This window comes from Sitophilus oryzae, unplaced genomic scaffold (assembly GCF_002938485.1).
Source record: "Sitophilus oryzae breed Bouriz unplaced genomic scaffold, Soryzae_2.0 scaffold_1145_pilon_pilon, whole genome shotgun sequence".
Lineage (NCBI taxonomy): Eukaryota > Metazoa > Arthropoda > Insecta > Coleoptera > Curculionidae > Sitophilus > Sitophilus oryzae.
The window spans coordinates 1,118,902-1,141,278 of NW_022145777.1; the positions used below are offsets into that span (position 1 = coordinate 1,118,902).

The 22,377-nt window shown below is 34.3% G+C and overlaps 1 protein-coding gene across 1 annotated transcript in view; it reads right to left on the reverse strand.

Annotated features, from left to right (window-relative positions):
• LOC115886576 (probable serine/threonine-protein kinase DDB_G0278845) overlaps nt 1-22,377 on the reverse strand; it is a 107,934-nt gene that overhangs the window by 33,115 nt on the left and 52,442 nt on the right. The window contains exon 4 of the mRNA XM_030905810.1: nt 18,808-18,981. Within this exon, the coding sequence (XP_030761670.1) occupies nt 18,808-18,981 (174 nt within the window). The remainder of the gene's footprint in view (nt 1-18,807; nt 18,982-22,377) is intronic.

A 22,377-nucleotide genomic window follows, 5' to 3' on the forward strand; every position in this document is an offset into this window, starting at 1 on the left:
GGTTTCTGGGAGTTTTTTGTAATAAGAAATTTGATTTGGATGTCAATATGACTCTTACTTATAGGGGGCGCCACCTACATGTGTTTTAACTGGTTTGAACAGTAATAACTTTTCGGTCGTACTTGTATAAAACTACAGAGTGAAAAAATATACATTTCCGCCATTTTTTACGTATAAAATGTCCCTTGGTAAAAATCGCTACGAGCAACTATTCTCAATATATATTTAGAATGGAAATAGTCAATACACGTCATTATTGACAAAAAATAAGAATGAACATGTTGAATAGATAGTTACTAGACTGAAATGATACACTTGGGAACTGTTTGACGATATGTATATAATATTTATTAACTAAAATATATATATATATATATATACAACTGTTTAAAAATATACAATTCAATAATATTATTAAGCTTTATCTTCCTAACAGTTGTTGGTTGCATCCTTCTTCATCTGCAACAGTTTGAAGAGTTTTATGAGTCTCACTGGGCAGGTGGTATCGAAGGCATTCTCCTTTTTTTTATAAATTGGTCTATATCGTCTACGTTTATACGCTTTTCTCAAATATCATGATTCTAATTTTTTTCTTGAAATTTTTATAATTTAGTTGTATTAATTCTTTTGGTAACATATTAAATATTGTGGTAGTTTCTGTTGTTAGTTTTTGTGAGAGTTTTTTTTTGGGTTCTCTTGACTGTTCTGTCTGATTTTCTTCTGGTTTCGTAAGTGTGAATTTGTTTGTTAGTTTTTAAAGAAATATTTGTTTTTATTAATTCATTTTTGATTTTGTGTAGACGTAATATATTATGATATTTCATTAATCGTCTTAATGTTTAGTTCTTTTGTTTTTTAGTACATTTCTTCTGTTGGTGTTAGTTTATCTAGGTTAAATATTATTTTTAGTATTTTATTTTGTTGTCTTTGATTTTTTAAAATTAATAATCAATTTTTCTTGAAAAAAATTATAATAAAACAGTTTCTGTTAAACTTTTGGCACAAAAAAATCAAATTTATTATTTCAGACTAAGAACTATTTAGTTAACATGTTTAATTCATGACAGTGATTACAGGTATTGATAATTTCGATTTCAAATATCTCGAGAACCATTACTCGTAGAGATTTTTGCCAAGAAACCTTTTTTACGTAATAAACGTCGTAAATGTATATTTTTTTACTCAGTAGTTTTATACAGGTACGGACAAAAAGTTATAACTCTTCAAACCAGCTAAAAACTATGTTGGTAGAGCCCTATACGAGTAAGAGTCATATTGACATAAAAATCAAATTTCTCATGTCAAAAAACTCCCAGACACCAATTGTCATCCAAATATCGATGTTAGTTCAGGTATTATTTGGAGAAATTCGAAATAAAAATGAAACTTCTACACCCTGTATATCCGAAAATAAGCATTTTAGGACATACATTTATACGAACTTTTTTACTTATTTTTATCTGCAGAATATGCTGCCAAAGTTTCCCGAATACAATTCGGACCACCCTGTACATATTACTATTTGTAAATAAAAATCTCAGATAATTACCAAAATAAAAAGTTTGTGATATTTAATTGTAGATTATTATTATAATGCTTACAATATTGTATCAACGAAATAAACTACTCAAAACAATTACCGCATTATTTCTAAAAAAATCTGTAATTTTTAGTCGGCCGACTGTTGCAAAAGTGAAAACAATACATACTTATAGAGCTGCTCGGCCGTCTATTTGACTGCATGTGAGCGCGGCTATATGCAACTAAATAGTCAGCCGATTAAAAATTGCCTGTCAGAGTATAGCCTAAGGCAATGCAATCAAATATTGGGCCGATCGGCTCCATAAAAATGTATTGTTTTCACTTTTACAACTAAATAGTCGGCCGACTAAAAATTAAATGTCAATTCGTACTTTTAATTTTTAACTCTATGATTCGTACCCTAATTACCCTAAAAAAAACTCAAGAGAAAGACAGAAAAATGCATGCTTCAGTTAGAAATATGTAATAATTACTTTTATTCAAATATACGATAATTGTTTTGAGTAGTGTATTAATCTGTTTGAAATAATATTTCACATACAAGCGCGGTTTTCTTATTAAATAATCACTCATGTTAACAACCATATTAATTCATTCCAAATTCCATTAAAGTCTCTTTCCACCGTACACACCGAAGGCTAATTGTTCCACGGCCTGTTCCGTTCTCAATTTAAGTTTATGAAAGTAGACAAGGAAGAAGAACAACACGAACAACAACAACCGAGCTAGGGAGAACCACACGAATAAAACGGGAACAGAGAACAACCTCTGTCTCGTACAACCTTTACACACCCTCTTGCGAATTTGTTTAGTAAAACATACTCGAGCTAAAGAGCTTAGTTTAGAAATTTGAATTTATTGCCGGCAGTGGTGGAATACCGTGTGCCGTGGATTTAATTATATAATTAATTGTGTATTACAGGAACGAGATTGTTAAAATGATTTATCTTGGTATAGTTTCAGATTTATTTAAGTTCGTTTAAGTTTTTAATGTTTCTAGCACAATATCAATTATTTATTTGATGACTTACCTAATACCACTGAATTATTTTTAGCCGACCATACCAACAGATATGGTAGAGTAACGCCACGAATGTTTTGGAGTGATTCATCGCTTGATGAAGTTAGAATCGACACGCGCGCTATCATTTTTACACTAAAAACGTAAATTTTTACCGCCCACGTAGGTTTTTAAAGGCCCAGTCTAATCATCTGCCTGCGCTCCTCTTATTTATTCTAAAATGTTAGCGTGATTGACAAAGACGATACTATATCGCGTTTCTTTGAATGATTCGTTTTTGTGCGTCAGTCCATTGGTGTGCTTGCAGTGCGACCAATGGGGCATTCCATTTTATATTTATAACCAAATATATATTTTGACAAGACTTTGACAGTTAAAACAACAAATTACAACAGATTATATATTGATTATTATATGACTTGAAACACCACGGCAGTGGAATTAAGTTTTATGTGACCTTGAACAGATTAGTTCACATGGTAGCGACCGATGAATCACTCCCAAACATTCGTGGCGTTTAATATAGGCTATTAAGATCGGCATTTTTTTTTTAATTTCACTCAAAATGAGTTTTTTGGGTCATAAATGACCTAAATACAAAATATTTTCATGGTGTCTGTCCGTCTGTCCGGTTCATGGTGTCTCCGTCCGTCTGTCCGTCTGTCCGTCTGTCCGTCTGTCCGTCGCTGTCCCGTCTGTCCGTCTGTCCGTCTGTCCGTCTGTCCGTCTGTCCGTCTGTCCGTCTGTCCGTCTGTCCGTCTGTCCGTCTGTCCGTCTGTCCGTCTGTCCGTCTGTCCGTCTGTCCGTCTGTCCGTCTGTCCGTCTGTCCGTCTGTCCGTCTGTCCGTTCGTCCGTCTGTCCGTTCGTCCGTCTGTCCGTTCTGTCCGTCTGTCCGTCTGTCCGTCTGTCAAGTCTGTCCGTCTGTCCGTCTTCGTCCGTTCGTCCGTTCTGTCCGTCTGTCCGTCTGTCCGTCTGTCGCGTCCGCACCGGTCCGTCTGTCCGTCTGTCCGTTCGTCCGTCTGTCCGTTCGTCCGTCCGTCCGTCTGTCCGTCTGTCCGTTCGTCCGTTCGTCCGTAAGATCTGTCCGTGCGTCCGTCTGTCCGTTCGTCGCCCGGTCCATGGTTCTGTCCGTTCGTCCGTTCAGTCTGTCCGTCTGTCCGTCTGTCCGTTGCGTCCGTCTGTCCGTCTGTCCGTCTGTTCGTTCGTCCGTCTGGTCTGTCCGTCTGTCCGTCTGTCCGTTCGTCCGTCTGTCCGTCTGTCCGTCTGTCCAGTTCCGTTCGTCCGTTCGTCCGTTCTGTCCGTCTGTCCGTCTGTCCGTCTGTCCGTTCGTCCGTCTGTCCGTTCGTCCGTCTGTCCGTTCTGTCCGTCTGTCCGTCTGTCCGTTCGTCCGTCTGTCCGTTCGTCCGTTCGTCCGTCTGTCCGTCTGTCCGTCTCTGTCCGTTCTGTCCGTTCTGTCCGTCTGTCCGTTCGTCCGGTTCGTCCGTCTGTCCGTCTGTCCGTCTGTCCGTCTGTCCGTCTGTCCGTTCTGTCCGTCTGTCCGTCTGTCCCGGTTCGTCCGTTCGTCCGTTCGTCCGTCTGTCCGTCTGTCTAGTTCTGTCCCGTCTGTCCGTCTGTCCGTCTGTCCGTCCGTCTGTCCGTTCGTCCGTTCTGTCCGTTCGTCCGTCTGTCCGTCTGTCCGTTCGTCCGTTCGTCCGTCTGTCGGTTCGGTCCGTCTGTCCGTCTGTCCGTTCTGTCCGTTCGTCTCGTCTGTCCGTCTGTCCGTCTGTCCGTCTCGTCCGCTTCTTGTCCGTCTGTCCGTCTGCCCGTTCGTCCGGGCTGTCCGTCTGTCAAAATCCGTCCGTCCGTCTGTCCGTCCGTTCGTCCGTCCCGTCTGTCCGTCTGTCCGTCTGTCCGTTCGTCCGTCTGTCCGTCGTTCGTCCGTTCGTCCGTCTGTCCGTCTGTCCGTTCGTCCGTTCGTCCGTCCGTCCTGTCCGTCTGTCCGTTCGTCTGTTCGTCCGTCTGTCCGTCTGTCCGTCTGTCCGTCTGTCCGTTCGTCCGTCTGTCCGTCTCGTCCGTTCGTCCGTCTGTCCGTCTGTCCGTCTGTCCGTCTGTCCGTCTGTCCGTCTGACCGTTCGTCCGTTCTGTCCGTTCGTCCGTCTGTTCAAGTCATTTTTTTTTGGCACAAAAATACTGTGGCACCTGAGAATCTGGCCATTAGTTTTTGGCGGGGTGGGGGTTGGTAAGGGGGTATGGCACCAAACCAAACTTAAATAACTCGATTATTTTGGACTTATTTGAAAAATGGTAAAGAGAAAATATGTTCTTTTAACGATATACCAGTCCTAAAAATATTTGCACTTATTTAAGACTCATCCTGTATATATTTCAAAAAGTCATATTTTTTTAAAAATCATCCTGAACAAGATAAAACTTAATTCCACACACCAAACTGCATATGTGCATACGGCATAAGTAAGCTAAATTGTATCTTCATGGCGGAAACGGTATAAAAACGTCTTAATCTACTTAATGGCGCTGAACTGATTTTAATTTGACGCGAGCGACGTGCCCGGATTACATAATTAGACCAGATAAAACGCTTTCCGGCGATATTTTAACGTAATACTTTGTCTTGCGAAAGCGCGCGAGATTTAAATTCAACATATCCGAAACATTTATCACCGTTATAATAACTAGAAAATACAGTCATAACTAAAAAGACTTTTTTCCCTATTGCAAAAAAAATCTTAGACCCATCTCTAAGATTTTTTTGCAGCAAAAAATACAGCAAAATTATGAAATATAAAAATGTAATAATATACTGGGTGTTTCATTTAAAATAGCAAAGTTGCTATTACTTTTAAAATGGTGTGGCAACAATTTAACACTGAAAGTAATTTATACAGATGGAGAAAGAGCCTTTATGTAAAAATTTAAATTTGTAAAAAAATCCTATTAACGTCTAACCTATCATCATCGTGAATCACCCTATACAGGGTGGTCCGAACTGTATTCCGGAAACTTTGGCAGCATATTCTGCAAATAAAAATAAGTAAAAAAGTTCGTATAAATGTATGTCCAAAAATGCTTAATTTCGGAGATACAGGGTGTGGAAGTTTCATTTTTATTTCGATTTTTTCCAAATAATTTCTGAGGTAACGTCAATATTTGGATGAAAATTGGTAAAAATCGCTACGAGCAACAGTTCTCAAGATATTTAGAATGAAAATAGTCAATATATGTCATTATTGACAAAAAATAAACATGTTGAGTTGATAGTTATTTAACTGAAATGATAAATTTGGGAACTTTTTATTTTTTAAATTAACCATAAATGTTTCTTGAAAAAATGATGATAAAACAGTTTCTATTGAACTTTTGGCACAAAAACATTTCAATTTTATGATTTCAGTTTAATAACTATTTAGTCAACATGTTTAATTTACGTCAATGATGACAGGCATTGAGAATTTCGATTCCAAATATCTCGAGAACCATTACTCAATTTTAAACGAGTTTTTTTGAGTTTTTGAGTTTCTGTATTTCAGATATTTGGCGTCTGGTTGCAGTTTTGTTTCATTGGGACTGTATTTTACTAGAGGAGACAACACTATCTCAAGTATTATATAGTATTATAGCAGACACTACAGTGGCTTTGTGGAATTCTCTACAACCTGAGTATATGGCATTGCCTGACAGTGAGGGATGGAAGGAAATAAGTAGGAGATTCTCCTATGTATGGAATTTGCCAAATTGCCTAGGTGCTATCGACGGCAAACACATACGTATACAAAAACTACCAAATTCTGGCTCCTCGAATTACAATTATAAACATTACAATTCGATTGTTTTAATGGCAATCTGCAATGCTGATGGATGGTTTACGATAACTGAGACCGGGTTTGCTGACCGCAATAATGACGGAGGAATTTTCTTCGAGAATTGGTTACTGACTCGAAGTCTTCTCAATTACCTCACGATGAAACTCAACATCTGGTACCATATTTTTTTGTGGGAGACAATGTTTTCCCACTGAAACGTTATTTACTAAGGCCATATCCTACTGGCTCTATTGATAACAAGAAACGAATATTTAATTTCAGATTGAGTAGAGCCAGAAAAACAATCGAATGTTCTTTCGGAAAGATGACATACAAATTTCAAGTATTGCAAACCCCAATTCGATGTATTAACTACGATACTGTAGTAAACATAACGAAATCCGTATGTGTATTGCATAATTTTGTCCGTATTAGAGATGGTATTCCTTATTCGGCAAGTATTGAGAATATTCCAAACACACCATCACAGCAAATATTCAATTTACAAGAAGAACCTATGCAAATTAACGAAAGATCATCAGGTCCAGTGGTTCGCAAGTACTTAGCAAACTACTTTTTAAAACCGTTTTAGCATCGTTACCTTATCAATACGTAAAAACCGAAACTCAAAATATTTACTTAATTTTTACATAAAAAACGTTTAAAAGCTAGTGGCCTCTATTGTGTGACCAACGGAACTGTAGCTACGGGGTATCGGCAGGGGAACGCAGTTGTAAACAAGACACGCCCAATTTCATTCATAAAAAAGGCATGGGCGTACGGTGTTTTATGAAAATAATGTGTATCATAAAATATAAATTTCAGTTAATAATATTTTTTCTAAAAATTTTATCGTGTTTGAAATCGTTACTGTTGAGTTAGCAGATAAACACACTAAAAGCTTTATTAAAGCTCCCTTAAATATTTTAAAATAATTTTATTATTATGTGTTGTTAAAATAATAGGAATGAACTAATTACAGCTAGGTTGGAACCTTTTTGGTGTTACACACAAAATAAAAACACTAATTCAGCACAATACATCAAACACTTTTACTTTTACAACTGGACGCGCGTTTCGCAAACCATGTGTAGCATCATCAGCAGTTGATCAAGACTGAGTCTTGAGGTATATAAATTATAATATAATGTACTAACTATATTTTTTTCTACAATACATAATTTTAGATTATAACTAATTTCCAGCAAAAAAAAATCTTGAAATAGTTAACTTTGGAGGCGCAAAAAATCATAATTTTACTCACCAGTAGATCAAATATTGCCTATTACACCAGATATGGGTATCGCTCCGCCAGCACTTTTTTAAAGGTTTTTAGGTCATGTCTACCCATGTTTCATTCAAATAGATAATACTTGGCGATATTTCGAATTTTGCGTATATATATTATATTTCTCTCTGCAATATAATGAGCCGCTCCATTAATATTTATCTGTTATTTTAAAGCATTTACGCCAAAAAAATCCATTTGATTTTAACGAGGATTTTAATAACCCCCTAAGCGTGTCCCTGCCAAAGGAAAATTCGATTCTTCCTTCAATTTTTGCAAAAGCTTTCTAAATGTGGGGACGAGTTTGAATTCGAGATAAAAATCTATTTATTCAATTCCCTGACCACTTGGAAATCAAAGTCGTCGAGCTCACGTAGCCGTTTTCCTTTCCATCATTTTATCGGGGTTAGTTTCCAGTCTTTTTTATCTTCTGTGTGAAATATTTTTATTTGGATACGAAATCTCCGGTATAAAGAGATATCCGCTCAAGTTTACGTTTAAGCGGCAACTTAAGCGAACTCTCTGTAGCTTCTTCGTCGCAAACCCTGTTATGACACAAGAAAATAAACCAAATGAGAATTTCATTCCAACGGTTTTATTTACATTTAATTTTAAAAAAAAAAAAAAAAAAATATTTAGGTAAAATGTGTGCTTTTCATTTTAGCAATATTAATTTTAGTATTCTAATAATTAACATTATTATTATTCTAGGCTGTACCTATATAAATTAGCTATTATTTCTCTTGTCCTGGCTATGTAGCATCTTACCCTTAACAAATTGTATTCTTTTAAAAAACATAAGTATACGATCAAACTTAATATTAATAATTAAAAACTAACGAACGAAAAACATTATACCAATATAACAAAACAACTAAAACCACGATTTTTAGCTATTAAATATACGAAAAATATAGGAATCAAGTTTAGGATAACCGGTATAAAAATAATGAAAGAAAGTAATAATGATCAAAAGAATGCCACCGCCACTGGATATTTCAATAGAATTCAATATTTCTACTCTTTTCAGAAGTAACCGTGAAGTTGGGGATAAGGCTAGCGAATAGGAAAGGCGTAAAAGCCATGGCAACCGCTTGGTAACAAATCCTGTGACGTACTCTCGCCAATAATGTTCGATGAATAGGCGGCCGTGCGCGGCGATGCCGGTTTGCCAATGATATCGTTGAAATATCTTAACCTTTCGTAATAAGCAGATTATAAAGAAAGAAGAAATAAGTTTATTAAAAATAAAACAATATGAACTACGTTAAAATTCCTTAATATACGTCAGAATATAATGCTAAACGAACATTATATATAATAAAAATATACTAAATTCATAGTTCATGTCTGGCAATTTTGCAATTTTATAGATAAACGTGGCAATATCGATTTTTTTCCCTCGCATTCCTTCCGTAGCTTCAGATCCGCTGGTCAAACAGTATGCAACTCATTCAGATTAAGTAAACTTTGTGTTTTATTGAACTTCAAATTAGAAAGGGCGTGGCAATATAAAAGTAGAAAAAAAAACAATAGATAACTTTTAAACACTATTGTTTTTCGAAGTATTCTCTATATGAAAAATATAAAAGACAACCCTCGCAAAGTTTTAATCAGAAAGAGAGAGAGAGAGAGAGAGAGAGAGAAGAGAGAGAGAGAGAGAGAACGTCTTCCTCATGCAAAAATATTCGATAGCACGAAAATATCTCCGTAAATAAAAATACATTTTTCGTCATATATCTTATTCTATTATGCATCCTACTATAAATCATTCACGCAGAAGGCGTATTTTAACCTCTTCAGCCGCCATGCATCACTCTATTTACGGCCCACGTACAAAACAGTGTTGCATCGGGCGCAAAATAAATGTTTTGCTTCATCTTTAAAAATGCATCCCACCCTGCCGCCATTAAATATCGACTGCGAAATGCATCAATCGATGCGATTTAAGCACGAAATGCAAATTCGCAAAGAAGATGGATATCATCGCGTAAAATAGGCTTTGAAAATCTTTTATAGGTAACGTTTATAGCCTCATCAGTGTTGTGTCATAAGAAAAAAAAAAATAAAATTTGTTTAATAATATGTATTTTTTTTTTTTATTAATTTTATTCCAATTTAATTTTAATTTTAGCATTTTTTTTTTTTTTTTTTTTTTTTTTTTTAAATCAAAATTTCAAATTTTTCCATGCTACAATAGATAGAACTAATATTTAGGTACTGTTTTTTTTTAGTGTGAACTTTTAAAATTTATTTATTAGCTTCTTGTTTTCTTTTTCTTCTATATATTTATAATATATTAACACTACTGTGGCAAAGGAATATTAGCAATAGAGGTTTTCACACTGCGATAAAAAAAGATGGTAAGGGCTGCAAAATACACTGCAGTATTAAGTCCTTGACAAACAGAGACGGATAAAGTGTCTTTTCCCTACCATCGTATAGGGAAAGTGATCATAGAAGTGATAAGACGAGAGAGCCCCTGCGAGAGGGGGCGCCGGGCGGGTTTTTAAGACGCTTGTGTGGGGGCTACCGCCCACTAACTAATTAGAACAAATCGAAAAAATAGAAAACAGGACGGACAGTGTTGCCATTCAATTAAATCGAAATTATGTTGGCTTTTCAAATACCTAATCTTCTAACGGCCATTATCTTGCCCTATAATGAAATATTAATAAAGTACGAACAATTTTACGAAAAAAAAATGTTTTCTCTAGGCACATAACTTCTTTCTAAAAACAAAAGTAACAATGCAGAACTTGAAATCATTTCTAAAAATAGCAAGTGCAATTCTATGAAATGGAAATACTGTACGATCTTCCTAGCAGTCGCCCCGACACAGTCGGTCGGCGGCGGCGCTTCACAAAGCCGCGGCTGTGACAAAGGAATTAGGCCGAAAAAACTTTATAAGGAGTAAACGAACAGGGTTGCCCGGTTTGTTAGATTATAATTCAATACGAGAAAAAAATTCTCGGTAGATCTTTCAACAAAAAATTAAAAGTACAGAGACGAAATAAAATATAATATTTAAGTCCAAATTAGCATTCCTATGTGTCGTAATAATAGATCACTCAAATAAAAACAAATATAATAAATATAAACAAGAATTAGAAATAGCTTGGTATATTATTTAATAATTAAAAAAAATAATTGAATTAAATAATATTAATATATTTAATAAAAACATATAAAACTATAACAAGTAGGGATAACAGTCACAAATTGTGTAGCAGTCACTTTAAAAAATTTTGAAATCAGTGATTATCTAAAATTAAAATTTCATTTCAAATGAAAGCTGTAGCAACTCTCACCTCTTTTTTCATATTAAATATATTTTTTTGACGGGAAAATCACTAAAATATTTGTCCGAATTTAGGTTGTTCCTTAACTTAAATTTTGTTTTTTGTTGACATTTTTTGGGGGAAAATATTGGTTCAACTTTAGTAGATAATGAAATAAAATCTTTTCAAAAGAATATCAAACTTTTTCGGGCATGTCGCCAATACCGCGCCTAATAAGGAGTAAATAAGGATTTTAGGAAATATCTCTGTAAACTCTGCAACTAGAACAGAACGAATTGGACCTGTATGTTGTGTATTTAATACTAAATAAAATTTAATGAAACAATAATAAGGTCAGATTATACAGATTCAAACGCGGCAGTCGCTTATTTTTTGTCAAATAAGTCAGCTTTTTTAAAAGTGCTTCTATTGTAAAACTAAAGACGCAGTTGAATATATCGTTTAGATTTTCTTTAAATCGGTAGATCGGGAGCTTACAGACGAAACCGATAGACCTGGCAACTCTGTGATGAGCTGACGGGAGTCGGAATAGCGAGGTGCGGAGCCGCGGAAGGGGAAAATAAAAAATGGCGATAAATAGGACAGGGAAGAATGGGTATCATGAGTGGATGGGAGGTGGCGGAATTCCCAAAAATTTGTTATCTTATTGGAGTTTGTCTAAGTAGACAGTCGTAGTGGAAGTGGAAACGGGGAAGTTGTTGTCCATCTCTGTTTAAGCATAGACTTTCTATAGGCGTTTCATTCCAATGCATGTAATTCCTATGCCTAGAGATCCATTGCCGGGCCTGTATATTAATCGGTTTTAAAACGTTCTTCGGCGTCTTCCGATGCCCAAACGCCATTGCTCCCTATCTAGCCAGAGGTTCTCTTCAAACTCTCGTTCTTTTAGCTCCTTGTCCATTCCTTCTCTCCAGCTCTTGCGTGGTCTACCCCTTGGTCTACCACAAGACTCCGTTTAACATAGAGATTGCCTTTCTTCCCTGAGAGTTTCTATCTCTAATGGCTTTATCAAGAGTGCCATCCCTTAAAATTTTGGCTCCCAAGTATTTATAATTTATGCAGCCGTTAATATTTTGACCGTTTTCAAAGGGGAGGTTCTCTTGGAATTATTTAGTTATATCTTTGACTAAAAAGATTAAGGAAAGAGAATAATGCAATCCATGTATTCATGCAAGATAGACGGACAAAGGGCCCTAGGGTGAGGATCTTTAACAGTTCTGTTTAACAATTCACTTGACACATTTGAATTTGATTTGAAATTCTGTGGATTTGTCAGTTTACTGAGCTTATTTTTTATCTCATTTATTATTTATTCTACTACTGATAGTTGTTTAATGGTAGTAAATCTAGAAGGAAATTGTGGCAAAACTTAAATTAACAGTACACTATTGCGATTTATCGAAAAAGACTGTAAAATAGTTGGTTGGTTAATTATATATTTTTCCTTGCATTATTGCTTTTATTTGCTACTTGTCAAAGAATTTAGATACGTTAATTTGACTTACCTACTTCAGTAGCGTCGGATCGGATATTTGTGTCAGTAAAAAATTATTATTATAACTTATCTATTTTTATTAGAATTGTATATTTTTATAACAATTTTAATAACTACCAACATTTATTGCCAACATAAAATAAAACATCAAATTATTGAGTCCACCCTACCTAATATTTTTACACGGTTTTGATAAAATTAGAACGGCACTGATTAACCGGAATTTAAGTCGGCCATTTTAGAGTCCCGTCGCTGTCGATCTAATATTTTTGATATGCTTCTTCCTTAATCTTTTATTCGAAGAATTTTATAATAGAGGAAATGCAGGTATTTTGGAATAGTAAATATATATCTATACTAACTATACTGATTAATCACGATCCTGTTCAAACCACTCAACGTAAGAAGCTCAATTTTGGCATACAGGTTGATTCTAGGGTGCAGAGGTTCGATAAGACGGGATTTTTCGAAATTCCAGTTCCAAGAGGGTGAAACCACCCCTCAAATATTACAATATTTTTTATTTAAAAAACGACCAAGTTTCCGAAAAAACGCTTAAACACGGATATTTTATTTTGCTTTTTTACATATTTTAAAATTTTTTAAAAATGTATACAGGGTGTTTCGAAAAATCTGGTCATTCATTAATCACGATCCTGCTTAAAGCGCTTGACGTAAAAAGCTGATTTTTGAAAAAGGTTCGATAAGAAGGGATTTTTCGAAACTCGAATTCTAAGGGGGTGAAACTATCCCTCAAATATTATAATATTTTTATTTAAAAACCGTTGAGTTTTTCTGAAAAACTCTTAAACACGTATATTTTATTTTGTTGTTTTACATATTTTAAGATTTTTTATAAATTTATACAGGGTGTTTCATAAAATATGACCATTGAGTAATCACGATTCTGCTTAAACTGCTTGACGCTGATTTTTTGCAAACGGATTGACTGTGGGGTGTAGAGGTTCGATAAGGAGGGATTTTTGGAATCTCAAATTCCAAGAAGGTGAAAACGCCCCTCAAATATTAGAATATTTGTTATTTAAAAAACGGTTAGTCTTTCGGGGAAACGCTTGGACAAGCATGATTTATTTGGTTTTTTACATATTTTGAAATTTTTTAAAAAATCATACAGGGTGTTCTAAAAAGTTGGGTAATTTCTTAACCACGATTCAGCTTAAACTGCTTATTTTTGGCAAACGGATTTTTCGAAAGTCAAATTCCAACGAGATGAAACTACCCCTCAAATATTACCAAGCTATATAATAATATCGCCATATTGTTTTTTCTCATGCTGACATAAATGTGAGAAAATGTTATCCAGTTTGTATGTTAATGGAAATTCTTACTTTGCTTTATCATCACAATTACAAATGATTAATTCGACGCGAACGAAGTCGCTGGTACACGGTAGTAACAGTATATAATATAGTTTAAAACGTTGAAATACATTTCTTTTTCATCAAAACGAAGACATTTAAATTCTTTCTGCGCAATTTTAAGAACTTAATATTTTAAAAATTTAATAAACAGCGAGAATCTTAAAAAATCTTTTGTCCTTTCCAACAAAACACGAATCGAGCAAGCCTGGAAAGCAACCTACTAGAAATTATAAACGATTATCGAGGTGTATAATGGGCAGCTTAACTATATTTTTTAATTAAAAATTAATAAATAAAAATGATTGAAGCAGCAGTCATAATAAAGGTGGAATTTTTTTACGGGGATATAATACTAATTAGACGCTTCTACAACAGCGTTCTGGATTAATTAAGTCGATTTTGGATTTAATTATGCAAAATTTTTAATTAGGTCGTTCTCAAACGATGAGATTCTTATCAAATATCTTTGGAATTGATTATATCTAGACATTAAAATCGTTAGAAAAAAAGGAAGATGACAGGTTTGGTTCAAAGAAGTACTTCGTGATAGAGTGAAAAGAACGCCACAATAGATTAAAAAATACGAGGGTAGACCGAAAAGTTTCGGGCTTAAGTAAGTATATATTTAAAAATCACCCTATATATAATAGAATTAAAAATTTTAAATTTATATAAAAGCATCGTCGTTACAAATGATTTGCATCTAGCTTTCAGTAAAGGAAAAAAATAAAATCTTATATTTTTAGATCTTAAAAATTCTTTTTCTGGATACATTTTCCTGTAAAAATTACGGCTTCTTTGCTGGGAGATATTTTTCTTGGCAACGACCTACCTCTACGTACATTCGCTTCGTATTAAAACGCAATCTACGTTAAAAGGTCGGGCGTGCTAAGCTATATATATTTATTATAATCCCGCTCCTTCATTCGTACGAGAAAAACTAATTTTCCGGATAGTGCTGTCGTTTTCCTGGAGTTTTCCAGCGACTAAAATCATTATTAAGATATATGAAGTTCTTTTCGAACTGTTTGATAACTAACGAACATTTGGAGGGTGGTCAGAATAGTTAGATTAAAGTGGATTAGACTTTTTCAGATATTAATTACAAAGAAGCGATTGCCACTTATTTTTAAAGAACATATAACAACATTATTGATGACAAGTTCGATATGAATGACTATAACGAAACGCAATGCTAAGGCGCTGTTTAGTCCATGCATATATGTAAAGTAACTCCTGTATTGTATCGTGATCATGTATCACGCACCGCGAGCCTGAATAAAATTTGACGTTTATTTCCACAATGTCGAGTGAATATGCATATCGTGCCAAAGTAAAGGTCCATACTTATAAATTCATACTGTAATCACAGCGTACAAGCGTGCGTATCAGGGGGGATTGACGTACAACAAATCATTCTTTGTATCGTCGTATCATGTTCATCACTTTCTTAAACCCTCGATGCCCCTTTGATGATCTGAGCGTTCCGCCCCAAAGCCGGGTCCACATATGTAGCATCTTTGTGTATCATCTCCGTCGCGTTGCACCAACATGTACTCATGATCGCGCGTCTGGATTTAAATTAACGCGATCATATGCGGTACACCTTTGTGATACCGCATCTCGATAAGCATTAATCCAAATTTTGGCGCGTATCTTAACACCGCATATCGGATATGCGTAATTACCGATCTGTCATTTGGACGTGTGTTGCCAGTATGTATAACTATACATACGCCGTGGACCTGACCCCTGAGGCGGTTTATCTCCCGATCATCAAAGGGGCATCGAGGGTTTGCCTGACAAGAATTGATGAACATGATAATGACGACGATACAAGGTGTTTTGTTGTACCGTCCACATACGCACGCTTGTACGCTGATACGTGTATGAATTTTATGGGCATGGATGCTTACTTTGGTATGATATGCATATTCAGTCGACACAGTCCAAATAAAACGTCCATACCTTACGATACAAGCTTTTGATACGTGATACGCGATTCTGATACAATAGAGGCATTATGTGGACCTGGCTCAAGACGCGACGTCGGCGTAATCGTTTCAATTATATCATTATAATTCGTATCAAAACACGTCCAAATGACATAGATCGTGATACGTGTATCCAATATTTCGCAGTGTTAAGATACGCTTAAAAATTCGATTGGTGCATGTATCAGATACGGTATCGTTGGGCAAAATTCATATGATCAAAGTGTTAATACGGCGTCCAAACTAGCGATCATGATATATGTTGGAAAACGCGACGGAGATATGATACACCAAGATGCTACATATAGCGAATCCGGCCTTAGTTACAATAAGTTTCAATAAAAAGTTCGTATCGAACGTGTATCATGTATCATTCAGTAAAATTTAATCATGACATTACCACGAGGGACGATCCAAACAGATTTGATTTAATTTTAAAATATCTGTAGATATCCTCATACAAAATTAAAATTCAAAATTATCAGATATCTATTATTAGTCGACGCCGTGGTAATCGTGCTTCTTTCTGTTTCCATTTTTGACTTTGATAAACTCCAATTATTGATGTTCAATTTGTGTTAAACGTTCAGTTTTAGCAAAGCAAAAAATAATAATAATAATGGGTGACTCTGATTCTGAAAGTGTCCTTCCGATATTGAGGGCATTGCGCAAAAACGTTGTCGATTCCCCTACTTCCCGAAAAAATCAAGACAAACGTACGAGCAAAGCCAATGTAAAACTTGAAGATTGGTGTAAAGGGAAAGGAATCAAGAACAGTAGTAACGAAAAGGTTCTCCTGGCATATTTTGAACATCTTTCAAAACATAGGAAGGCTTCATCACTTTGGATATATTATTCCATGCTACGTTCAGTTATATCAGTGAAGAAAAATACAGATATTAGTAAGTACGTCCATCTAATTGTATTTCTAAAAAGAAAATTGGAAGGATTTCGGTCAAAAAAATCGAGAATTTTAAGAAAAGAAGACATAACTCGTTTTTTGTTGGAAGCCGATGATAAAACTTATTTCCTGACAAAAGTTTCATTGATAGTGGGACTTACGGGAGCCTGCCGGCGTATCGAGTTGACAAATCTGCAGCTGCAAAATGTTAAAGATGAAGGACAATGCATTCATGTCATTATTCAATTTACGAAAACAAAGATATCATGAGATTTTTTTTATAACGAAAGGGAATGTTGAAGGAATAAATATGGTGGAAATGGTTCGAAGATATATAGCTATGCGGCCAAGCAACACAGAGCATACTCGATTTTTTGTGAGGTACAGAAATGGAAAATGTATCAAGCAACTCGTTGGCATTAATACTTTAGGGAAAATGCCGTATAAAATAGCATTGTTCCTAAGTCTTCCAAATCCACAACAATACACTGGACATTGTTTCCGTAGATCGTCTGCGTCGTTGCTTGCAGATTCAGGAGTGGATTTATTAACTGTTAAAAGACATGGTGGTTGGCGCTCTAACACAGTGACAGAGAGTTATATAGAAAATTCCAAAGAAAATAAGAAAAAAGTGTCATGTAATATTTTGGGTAACATTTCTGGCAATGATGTGGGTCTTCAACAAGTTCAAGCACTCAGGAAATAAATTTACTTTCTAAGAATTCAACTCACCTGTCATCGTCTGGAATTAATTTAACCAATTGTACTGATATTATAATTAATGTTTACAATAAATAAACGTGACCTTTTTTTACTTGTTGTTAATGATATTGTCGTTACTAATGATATTGTCGTAGATTAATGACAGTAACACGAGACATACCAACACCAAGAGGCATTAGACAAGGAGACAGCCTTCTTATTCAATCTTTTAATGGACACCATCATAAAAAAGGTCACCTCGAGGTTATCGAATGGGACACAACAGAGTTAGCATGGTATGTTACGCTGAAGATGCGGCCATTATCGCGGAGATAGAGGACGATATGCAGAGACAGCTTCATAAATTCTATCGGGTAAGCCGAGAATTAAATATGATTATCTCCCAAGAAAAAAACTAAATGCTTAACTTTCTCTAAAAGAGCCGGTAAGATGCAAACTGGTAGTAGAAAACAAAATTATTGAGCAGGTATCACAGTTCAGATACCTAGGAATAGATATGTCGCACTACCATGATCCAGCAAAAGATCTGAGAAGCCAAATAAACGGAGCAACGGCCATGTCAGGATATCTGGGGGTGCTTCATAAATTCTATCGGGTAAGCCGAGAAATAAATATGATTATCTCCCAAGAAAAAAACTAAATGCTTAACTTTCTCTAAAAGAGCCGGTAAGATGCAAACTGGTAGTAGAAAACATAATTATTGAGCAGGTATCACAGTTCAGATACCTAGGAATAGATATGTCGCACTACCATGATCCAGCAAAAGATCTGAGAAGCCAAATAAACAGAGCAACGGCCATGTCAGGATATCTGGGGAAAATAGTGTGGACAAACCCCTTCCATGCGAACAGGCAGCAAAATTAAAATTTATAAGACCTCTGCATCAGACCAATAATGACATATGGCATAGAAATCTGAGAAGAAACAAACAAAACCAAAAGCATGTTAAGAGTCGCTGAAATGAAGAATCTAAGAACTATAATGGGAAAGACTAGAAGATACAGAATTAGAAACACAAATATCAGACAACAATGTGGAATACAGGACGTAGTGAGATGGGGTAGGCAAAGAAAAAGACAATGGTTCTCAGACGTAAAACGCATGGAAGAAAACAGGCTGCCACGCATAGCTCTTGAAGGGAAACCCATGGTAAAAGATGGACTTAGTGAGAGGAAGACCTCCAAAAAGATGGAAAGACAGTTGGCAAAAGAGCCAAGCAAAAACTTTATATGGAATGCGTTTTTAAAAATGATGATAATAAAACAGTTTTTCCTCTTGTAAAGACAATCCGGGGACACTAAGGTACTGTATATTTCTTTATATGATCTTTCTCTGTTCTACCATACATTTATAACTTACCTCTGTTTGAAATGTGCACAATAGATGACATAAGTAAGGATGTTTAGTACCCAAAGCTAGTACTTTTCTTTCTATTAGGGTGCATTCGACATCATCATCTTCAAGTACTACGTCTTTCTTCAAGCATTTCACAGCATAGTAGTATTCAGTACCTTTCAATTCGGCAAGTAATACCTGAAACAAAACGGAAAGTTAAATTTACTAACTATAGTAAATACCTAGTATAGATAGTTTTCATTTCAAAAATATTGTTCATAATATTAATGAACATTGATTATTAACTGTTGTTTCATTGGGACAATGATTTTTTTCATTATATTAATAATTTGTTATGCATAGATCGATGCCTGATTTATTAATAGTATGAATCTAATTTCATCAATATAATGAAAATCTGGTTATTAAATTAATGTAAGATTTTCATTAATATAAAGAACGCGTTCATTGTCCCAATGAATGCGTTCTTTATTTTAATGCAGAAACTTTAATGAACACATATTCATTAGATATTGTAACGAAAATATTTTCGTTACATTTTTCCTTTTATATCGTTTATCCGTTTTTTTATATATTATGGATTTTTTGCGGAACCTCGATAGTGGTACACATCACTAGCGATGGTTGTTAGTTTAAATTGTTTAAATATTTTATATATTTTCTGGTTGCCTTTGGGTTACCGATAATAATTTGTTTATTTTTAATGAAAACGAAGGTTTATTATTAATATTTTGTTTAGTGTTAAATAATTAAGATGCAATTGTTACACACATTTTTTTGAAGGTATGTAGGAAATTTTATCGTATGTATTATTTTTACTATTAATTATAAATTTTTATATTGACATTTGGTATTTAACGCATGTCTAAATGAATGGGAGAATTCTATAAAGGGACTTGTTTTGCCGAAAATCACTCTCTCTCATCTCGATCTTCTTTGCTTAAACACCTAGTTTTTTTCCAGACACCGGCACGAGGTACGACTTGGAAATTATTTATTAGTTTTATTTTTTAAACATTTTACTATCTAATATGGATTTAATTTGTTTGATTTAATTATTTAATTAGCTTGTAACTTTAAATTCTTTTTCTATTTTATCTTTTTATCTCACAGTTCATTTTTTATCATCATTTCTTTATCTTCTTATCTTAGTAGCACGTGTATGGTAGTTTTGTAAAAAATTTTCTAATACCTTTTCTTTTATTTAGAACTAATTAATTTTATCTTTCTTATTTATGTACTGAGACGCAAGCTGTCAACAGGAACCTGCAGAGGTGTTCGATTTTAGTAATCTCTAGGGCCATGAATAGAATCAATCACTGCAGGAGTACTCTCAGAGACGAACCAGGAGAGGGACTCTGGTAAGTAAGGATTTTATAATATTTATATTATACGACTTATGTCACCTTTAACGAATCCTTGCTTGCCAGAAGGCAACTCTGTTTTTATCTGGACCCTGTAGTGATGTAGTGTCTATTATTGGCAGGCCATTCTGACAGATAGATTTTTGTTTTGTTGTTTTTGGGTCACTCTAGGGAACGTATCTTTACCTCGTATCTGCCAAATTTACCTTACCTTATCTTTATCTTATTTTATGGATGCATTATCTTTGTTCCTGGGTGACATATCTTTTCTTTTAGTTTTTATCTGTCGAATTGAGCATTTTTCGTTTTTTTCGTATCTTTATCTCTAACTTTCTATTTACCTTTATCTTTCTATCTAGTTTTTAATTTATCTCTTTTAATATCGCATTTTAGTATTAACTTCTTTGTTCTAATTTAAATTTTCATACATTTCTAGTTTTTTAATCTTACATATTTTTTTATTCTTTTTACACGTGTCTACAAATTAAATCAAATAATTTACTGTAACAATATATATTTTTTTCAAGTCGTACCGAAGTGATTGTGGTGGTCTGGAATTTTCTAGAGAGAGAGAGCAAAATATTTTTCTTTTATTTTTTTTTTATAATTCTATATTTATATTCTTTAAATAATTTGGATAATCTTTTCAATTATAACGTAATTTAAACTGTCATTGCCTATTTTCTTTTTTAAATTTTAATTATAATTTTTATTATAATAATTCGTAGTTGGATTTAGATATTGATTATTGTTTATTTGAATCACTAATATGTTGTTTAATCATAAGTTATTTTTATTGTACCTTCATTGGCAACCAACAGACAGTTCAATTGGTAATTTAGAACACCACCACAAAACTGGGTACTTATCAATTGTGTTGAGTAGAATACTGCTGTTTGTTATCTTCTAGGAAGATACGAGAATTGACCCTCCCCATAAGTAGCTCACGCACTGAGACTGATGGAGTCTCACAAGCTCTCCAACGTTTGCCGGACAATCACGCTACCCACCAGCGGACGAGTGCAGCGAAGAGGGTGAGGCCTTTCTCCTAACCAACCGAAGCAGAAACACTTAAGTATTCCAGTTGCATATCTAATCTCATATAATCGAGACTGTCACAGCCAATATTGTTAATAACTGTTAATTAAATATAAGTCATTAATGAAATTTTCTATTGTCTTATTTAATTCCAAAGCATACTTCCACAAACCAGTAACTTTTAGAATTTTGTGGGTTATAAAGTTCATAGAGTTAATGAATTACTTTTCATTGTGCCAATGAAATCGTTCATCGGCTCAAAATTAATGATTTAATTCATTATATTAATGAACTTTTTCATTATATTTATGTCGACTTTTGATTCAGTGTACTATTTTTTTAAATGCTGAAAAAATATCTCTGAAACTATCAAAACATATTTAATAATAGCTTAGTTATGTAAAATGGAAGCCAAAGCCAGTATGGAAGCCAAAAATGCAATAATATACAGTGTCTTTCATTTAAAAAAAATTATCGCGATCCACGCACACATTTTTAAACCACTCTGTAGAAGTTCAAATATTTTCCTTTTAATTTTTTGGATTTAATGTTTTTTTTTTATTTTATTATTAGTGACATGACACTTTCCGGAAATTTTACTAATTTGTAAAATTCATTCCTTGTAAAACCAAAATTGTCAAGATTTAAAAATATGATTATTTATTTTTGATTCTGTATTGTTTATGAAACATTCGAATTATTATTTTGATTTAATTCAATAAATATTTATTTACATTTTATTCTCGTTTGTCTACGTATATTTCGAAACCAAATAAAAATAATTTTATTTATTTATTTGTCAACTATATTTATTACAACATGTTCTGAAGGGAAAAATTATTGGGTTTTTATAGTGAAATATTGCCGAAAAATGGGTAGATACATATTTTTTATTTGCATAAAAAGCAAAATGATGTGACTGTCAACAAGTTGGTAATAAATCAAAAAACGCATGACAAGGGAAAAGAAAAATAAATATTTGGGTAAACAGGTCAAACACCTAAAATAACAGGTCATATACTATAGTTGAAAAAAAATTGTGCACTATGTGCGCATATTGGAAGTGAATTTTTACCCTACTTTTCAAAAATCTTTTACTTATATTTCTCTATCGTCTTTTCTATATGAAATGTAAGAACTTGATTAAATTTTGAGCAATTTTATGCAAGAG